Here is a 7,672-nt window from a genome sequence, read left to right on the forward strand (position 1 = left end):
CACCGAATATATTTGGTTATTAATAACTAAGGGCTCCACTCAGATGCTCTGTTGAATTAACACCTGCAGAAACCTTTAACAGGACAAAGAGGATTCACACATGCACTTATTCTCATGCTTCAAAATGTTTCATTCAGAGTTTAAATGCACATCATCATGCCGACCGACCGGTGTCTGGAGTTGCTGCCCCTTTTGCTTCCTATAACAGCAATAAAACCCAATGTTGAAAAAAAAAAAAAGCCACATTTGGTGAAAAATGAGGTCAAAGCAAGGCCCAATAGACTATTTATTAGTGGCGTGGTGTGACACAATGACACAATCAAACACTGTGCAGTGACGCGGTGACCTGGCGCCTTCGGTAAAATGTCGGCAGTGTGCAGATATTTTAAACTTTTTAAAGTGTTGGAGAGAGAGAAAAAGAACTGCAGTTTGCAACAAGTGTTCAACCAAACTATCTAGAGTTAGAGGGGGTTTCCTCTGCAAAGACCATTAGCTCTATACTGCTGGAATTACTCCTTTAAAAGCCAAACAGCCTGAACAGCACGATGAGTAGGAGAGAGAGAAATGGCTGCAGCAGCTAAAAGGAACGCTTCTCGTCCCAGCACGTTCACTCCGTCCGTGGCCGAGACGAAAAAGTTTGCAAAGGACAGCGCCGAAGCAAACTGAATCACAAAGAAGGTACATTAATGGAGTTCATGGCTTTGGATGATCAACCGTTTAGTGTTGTGGAGCACATGGAGCCCCGTTACACCATATATTAAAAAAAAAATAGTGAAAAACTTAATAACTGCATTCGGTATTCAGCCAAGTGTTTAATTTTATTTGGCTTCGACCACAAATTTTCATTTCGGTGCATCCCTCATATAATATATATAGTTGTTAACAACATATAATATCCAAATTCAAACCCCAGCTCTTCTGCTCCTGATCCATTTTCTCCTGTTTCATGTTTCAGGTCATTACAATTACAATTTGATATAAAATATAAATAGTAAAACCCTCAGTGAGTCACAGACAGTGATACGTTACAGTGTCTTTACTGTAACACACAGGTTGTTGCACGACAGCGTGAAAAACAGGACGACAACCTCACTGAACAACCACAGCTTCAAACTATCACATACATGTGTATTATTAGATTATAGCACTGTTTTATTAACACAATCACAGCTGAGAGAGTGCAAAACATCTGTTCTTCTCTTTTTTTTTTACTTTGGATGAACTTGAAAAAGGTTTTTGAAGCTAAATGTGACGTTTTTAAGACTTTTTCACAACTTTTGAGTCAAAAAAGTTCCACAAATGCAAATATTCAGTGAAAATATTCACAAACAGAAACATCTACAGGAGGATTTAAGGTCCCAGCTCCTGATATTAACACAAATAATAAAACATCTGATCTCATACTGTTAATTGAACTAATTCATTTTCTTTAGGTAACTCACTCCCCAAACCGTCCTGCACACACCTCCCAACATTCAACCCCATGCTCAAAACACACCTTTTTAAATTAGCTTTTAATATATTAATACATTTTTGCGTGTGTTTACTGTTTTATTGCTGTTTTTTAACTGAATTTCCGCCCCGACTCTGTTTTACTTTATGATTTTTAAAGTGTAAAGTGTCTTTGAGCTTCTGTAAAAGCGCTTACAAATAACATTTATTATTATTATCATCAACAGGCCTGAGCGTCATGTTGCTTTATGACCTCATGTCTTCAACACACAGTGATGTAGCGATGATTATATAGATAGATAGAACGATAGACAGAACAATAGATAGATAGAACGATAGATAGAACGATAGATAGATAGATAGATAGATAGATAGATAGATAGATAGATAGATAGATAGATAGATAGATAGATAGATAGATAGATAGATAGATAGATAGATAGATAGATAGATAGATAGATAGATAGATAGATAGAGATAGCGTGGGGTAGAAAAAAGAAAGAAATAAGTAAAAGACAGAGAAAGGGGGTAGAAAGAAAGAAAGAAAGGGATAGATAGATAGATAGATAGATAGATAGATAGATAGATAGATAGATAGATCTCGGGGTGATGTGATGTGATGTGTCGGTGTCGTGGAGACGGTTTCCGTGGCAGCAGCAGACGAGGCTCAGGCTGTAATTAGGGTGTTTGGCTGATTGAGCCGTGTCGTCGTGTTGGAGGTGAAGCTCAGAGCTCAGCCGCTCTACAACGTCTCTACAACGTCTCTACAACGTCTAATGACAAGCTGCTGCTGCCACGGGAACGACATCTGGCCGACACACACACACACACACACACACACACATCACATCTGTGCATACATGTGAGTCTGTGTGTGCAAAAGCATCTGTCACCTCAGTGTGTGTCCTTCTCACATCGACACGTCCAATGCAACTTTGTGGTTTTCAAAGCCTATACTGAAACACTCGGTGTGTGTGTGTGTGTGTGTGTGTGTGTGTGTGTGTGTGTGTGTGTGTGTGTGTGTGTGTGTGTGTGTGTGTGTCTGAATGTGTCTACATGTTTAATTGCTACATAAACCCGTCTGACACCCACAAACAAGATGGAGGAGCTGTGAGTTTGCAGCAGAGCGGCCGACGGACAAAACTTTCCTCCGACTGTGAACAAAACTGTGAAACAAAAACTAATGATTTTCTGTCACTAATTACAAATGAAGCCTGTTGGAGATCTCTGATTGAAGTTTCATTCATAATATTTCATGTTGTTGGATCTAAGCAGAGGTCACATAGATGTAACAAACTCCTTTTGCTCTCATTGATCTGTTTTCTTGATTTGATTTGATTCTTTTATTCAAAGAGAACTGTAATAACCGATTCAAAACAAGATCTATAAATGTTTCTCCTTGTTTCAGTGCAAATGAACCCTCCTTTTACAAAACATTACAAACAACCTGAACTTCCTTGAGTAAAATACTTGCAAATTTCAACCAGGTTTTTCCTCCTCTGTCTGTCTTGTCTGTAAGTTTCACACTCGGCTGATTCATCACCACAGGGGCCGGACTCGAACCTCTGTCGACACCGCTGCTGTAAACCGACACCAGAAGGCCTCAGACCAACATCTGATAAGAAAGAAACACTGTGTAGAAGTTCTCTATAGTGTGTGTTTAAAGGTATAGTACGTAGGAATCCCCCCCATGTAGCGGTGTGGTTGCATATTTGAACGTATTCTTGATGTTGCATTCAGGTGAAATGGGGCAGACGTCAGACAGACAACAGACGCTGCATGTAACAGGATAAACAAGTGGTCCGCCAGCACGAGGCAAAACAATACAGGCCTGACAACATGTTGTCATGGTGATGTGGTATTGTTTTACCTTTGTCTTTCTCTGGTGGAGTAAAATGACATCCGGTTGGTTTGCCGACTAGACGGCCGTCTGCCTGACTGCACCTGAATGCAACACCAATGCCTCCATCCTTCCTCACACTACACAGTGGTGACAGTTTTAACAGGCCGTTTCCGTGGTTACCTACGGTCACGATGCAACATGGCCGCCTCGGTTCGGTGCGTCGCCCACTTATGTATTTGTAACGACTTGTAACAACTCATTCTAAGGAACCAGAAAGCTTTACTTTGGATGCAGCTGTGATTCACCTTCAGTCAAATACGGATTTATGAAAGAATATTTGATTTTTGCTAATAAAAAGCCAAATAAATTACACACTGGGGCTTTAAAGGGATAGTAGCATTATTTTAAAGTGGGGTTGTATGATCTCCAAATAGCCCCTAAGTACTTTAATTGCAGTAGAAGACTCTCTGCACTCCTCCCGTTAGCAACGCCAGCCCATAATAGCCCTGCCCAGAGATTTACAACATACAGTGTTGTGAACAGACAACAAACACAGTTTTTATTTGGACCTAACCAACTCACGTATCCCTCCGCCCAGGGTTAGCGCCCGCCGATCAGCAGTTGGTTAGGTCCAAATAAAAACTGTGTTTTTCCTGCACTTTGAAGGGCTGGAAAAAAATATATTATAGTGAACAATGGAACTGTGTATTTATTTTCAGGTAAAACCTCTTTTAGGCTGCGAAAATAGGCCGTTTCTTTGGGTCTGTTCACAACACTGTATGTGGTAAATCTCTGGGCAGGGCTATTATGGGCTGGCGTTGCTAACGGGAGGAGTGCAGAGAGTCTTCTACTGCAATTAAAGTACTTAGGGGCTATTTGGAGATCATACAACCCCACTTTAAAAAAATGCTACTATCCCTTTAAATAAAGTTATTACAACAACATCCCAACATCTCCTCAGACCTGCTGTGGCTGCCTCAGTGTGTGTCTGTGTGTGTGTGTGTGTGTGTGTGTGTGTGTGTGTGTGTGTGTGTGTGTGTCAGCACAGGGCCGACGACACTGAGCCGCTCGGACAGAAAAAAAAAAAAGATCACACAGGAAAATTTGCTGATTTGCTCTTTGTGAGGCCGCCGCACCCTGTTACAGTGGCACAATACAATACAAGCAAATGACTCTGTGTGTGTGTGTGTGTGTGTGTCTGTGTGTCTGTGTGTGTGTGTGTGTGTGTGTGTGTGTCTGTGTGTCTGTGTGTGTGTGTGTGTGTGTGTGTGTGTGTGTCAGTGTGTGTGTGTGTGTCGGTGAAGCGAGCGCTCGTGCTGTTTGATTTCTGGATCTCACCAACAGACAAAAGCAGACTTGTCTCTGACAGCGAGACGTCAGCTGACTGAGAGACAGAGGACTGACCAAACACAACACACACACACACACACACTTCACAGCAGCCGGTGTTGTTTCTGCAGAGCTGTGTGTCACTGATTCAGGATCTGTTCATGTTAAAACCAAAACTTTAAAAGGGATAGTTCAACATTTTGGCAAATTGTGCCCATTGCCATAATAATCCCTATAGTCATAGCAGTAGGTTTGTTACCTTTAATTGTCGGTGCAAGCTATTTTTAGAACGGCGGAGCAGAGCCGTGAGCTGCTCAGAGCTACGCTATATACGGAGGCTCATTATGGGATTTCTTGGTTTCCCTCATCAAACTCATCAAATACACAATCCAACAACTCCACAACGCTCTGGTGGACAAGTTGTGAGCTGCACATTCACCACGCTATGAGATAATAACACAACGTTACCACACAGAGTTGTTGTAGAGGGAAATACAGAGACTGTTGATGAAAAACTGTCCCTGAAGGCAACGTGCATCAGTGGTTTTGCATGAATTTCCCTCTAAAACAACTCTGTTGTCTGCATGACTGTCTTTTATTATGGTATTTATTAACGTTACCTTTTATTCTCTAGGTTTTAACATTGTTGTCCTCTGTCTTATTCTCCTTAATGATCTGCTGAGCTCATAATCATCTTATAAATCGTTTTCTGACACAGTTTCTTTTCTGCAAAGCGACTCTGAAGCTGATGTCAAACAGCGAGCTGATAATAATATCAACATGAGCTCATCTCATCATCTCTCTGGATAAATAATCTGACAGCGGTGACGTCGTGGTGTTGTAATGTTCCTGAGAAAAGAGTGTGAAGTGTTTCTGCTGCGTCACCGTGTTCTCATCCTGCAAACAGCCCTGATGACATCATCATCATCATCATCATCATCATCATCATCATCATCATCCAAACGCTGTCGGCCATTGTGTTTGTTAATGATGAATCTGAAGTAAACTAGTAAAATTCCTTTGTGCCAATCACAATCGGCCTTATTAATAAATGACTGTCTCCCATGGTTACTGTTGCCTGGAGCTTTAATGTTGGACTGTATGCACTGCAAAAACTCAAAATCTTTCCAAGAATATTTGTCTTATTTCTTGTCAAAATGTCTCATTTCTGGTCAAAACTAATCTCTTTCCACTTTAAATAAGACTCATCACCTAAAAATGAACTTGTTTTTAGATCATTTTCACTTGTTTCAAACTAATTTTCACTTGAAATAAGTAGAAAAATCTGCCAGTGAAAGCAAGTTTTTTGTGCTTGTAATAAGAAAGAAAAACTTGCTCCACTATCAGATTTTTCTACTTATTTCAAATGAAAATCTGCTTGAAAGAAGTAAAAAGTGTCTAAAAACAAGCTGCTTTTTAATGTGATGAGTCTTATTTGAAGTATAAAGAGATCTGTTTTGACTAGAAATGACATTTTGACTAGAAATAAGACAAATATTCTTGGTAAGATTTTGAGTTTTTGCAGTGTACTACCACCACTACTACTACGACTACTAACCCTGACACATACAGTCTGTCTCAGCTCATATCAGCTCTGTCAATCAACTTTTCAAAATGTCTTTACCTTCACTTCTAATCTACATTCTCACCGTACTAGACACAGTAATAATCTATAACTCTATATTAACCCTTTACTGGCACATCACACCATCAGTTTAATACTGGATGTCCCATAGAGGAGAGGTCCTATCATCCTTCTCTAAGATCCATTATCTTCCTCTTCACTCTTTAAAAAGCAGCTAAAAATACATCTGAACTTTTCTCTCCATATCCCACATCCTCACTCTGTCTTTTTATCATCTCAGTCTATGAATTTTTAGTCACTTTGTTCTCTATCTCCTCATTTTGCTCATATAACGTTGATTATGTATGCACTTTATCTCCTTTTTGTTCTCTGTGTTTATGTGTTAGCCATAGAAATGTGTTTTGTTGTAATTAGTGACAGGTGTGGAACTTATGTACGAGCCAATCGGCTTCGTTCCCTCCTTGCACAATGGAATATAAATGTGTGCTAAATAAGTAAATAAACCTGAACCTACAGGTTATAATCTCAGCACAGAACTACAACTAGTCTCACTACTATTCATTCATTCATAAAACCAATCATCTCTGACAACACAGCAGCCGGTCACACACCTGCTACACAACACACACACACCCAGGCTGAGCTGAGCTGATGGGATGGATGTGTTGCCGACAGCCTCAGGTGACACGACACAACACAACACAACACAACACAACACAACACAACACAACACACTATAGTCAACGCACATAGACACATTTTGCACACAAACTTCTGCATCTGAGCCTCCGGTCAGACTCAGCTGTGACTCAAAACCACATGAACCAAAACATTATGTGTAGCTGCTGCATGTTAGTCAATCACTAACACACACACACACACACAGACTTACATTTGAGGGCCTGGATCAGAGCCTTCCCGTCCTTGATGAGCTCCTTGATGAACTTGTTGGTCTTGTCCAGCTCCATCTCGTGGGACTTGAGTCTCTCTCTGAACTGAGGACTGTCCAGGTAGCAGTCGCTGAACTCCAGGGCAGGTAGACCCATCTTTGAACCACAACCAAGACCACAACCAAGACCAGCAGGACCAGAACCACCGGTCTGGACTCAACCTGCACCACCAGGCAGCAGGAAGAGGAAGAGGAAGAGGAAGAGGAGGAAGAGCTTGAGCTGCTGCTGCTGCAAATGATGGAAAATCCAATTAGACCATGTCAACAACGGTGTGTAGCTACTGTGTGCGTGCGTAATGCGTCTGCGTGTGGAGAGTAGACAACCTTGCTGTGCTGAACACTGAAGTTGTGAGTCCTCCTCCTCCTGTGTGTGTGTGTGTGTGTGTGTGTGTGTGTGTATATGTGTGTGTGTGTGTATGTGTATGTGTGTGAGAGCTGAGGAAGTCAGAGCATGTTGTAGTGTGAGTCGCTGCTCGCAGAGGAAGAGGAAGAGGAAGAGGAAGAGTCCGCCGGT

The 7,672-nt window shown here is 41.3% G+C and overlaps 1 protein-coding gene across 2 annotated transcripts in view; it reads right to left on the reverse strand.

Moving 5' to 3' along the window:
* Positions 1 to 7,422, reverse strand: part of LOC146973992 (rho GTPase-activating protein 26-like) — a 161,377-nt gene extending 153,955 nt beyond the window's left edge. Inside the window, exon 1 of one of the 2 annotated variants that reach the window (XM_085796984.1) lies at positions 7,102 to 7,422. In XM_085796984.1, coding sequence (XP_085653110.1) covers positions 7,102 to 7,255 — 154 coding nt within the window. In that variant the 5' untranslated portion in view covers positions 7,256 to 7,422. The remainder of the gene's footprint in view (positions 1 to 7,101) is intronic. The other variant, XM_085796985.1, reaches the window with a different exon arrangement.
* Positions 7,423 to 7,672: the final 250 nt, after the last annotated feature.

Source organism: Trachurus japonicus, chromosome 14 (assembly GCF_045865225.1).
Source record: "Trachurus japonicus isolate A0001 chromosome 14, Traja_1.0".
Lineage (NCBI taxonomy): Eukaryota > Metazoa > Chordata > Actinopteri > Carangiformes > Carangidae > Trachurus > Trachurus japonicus.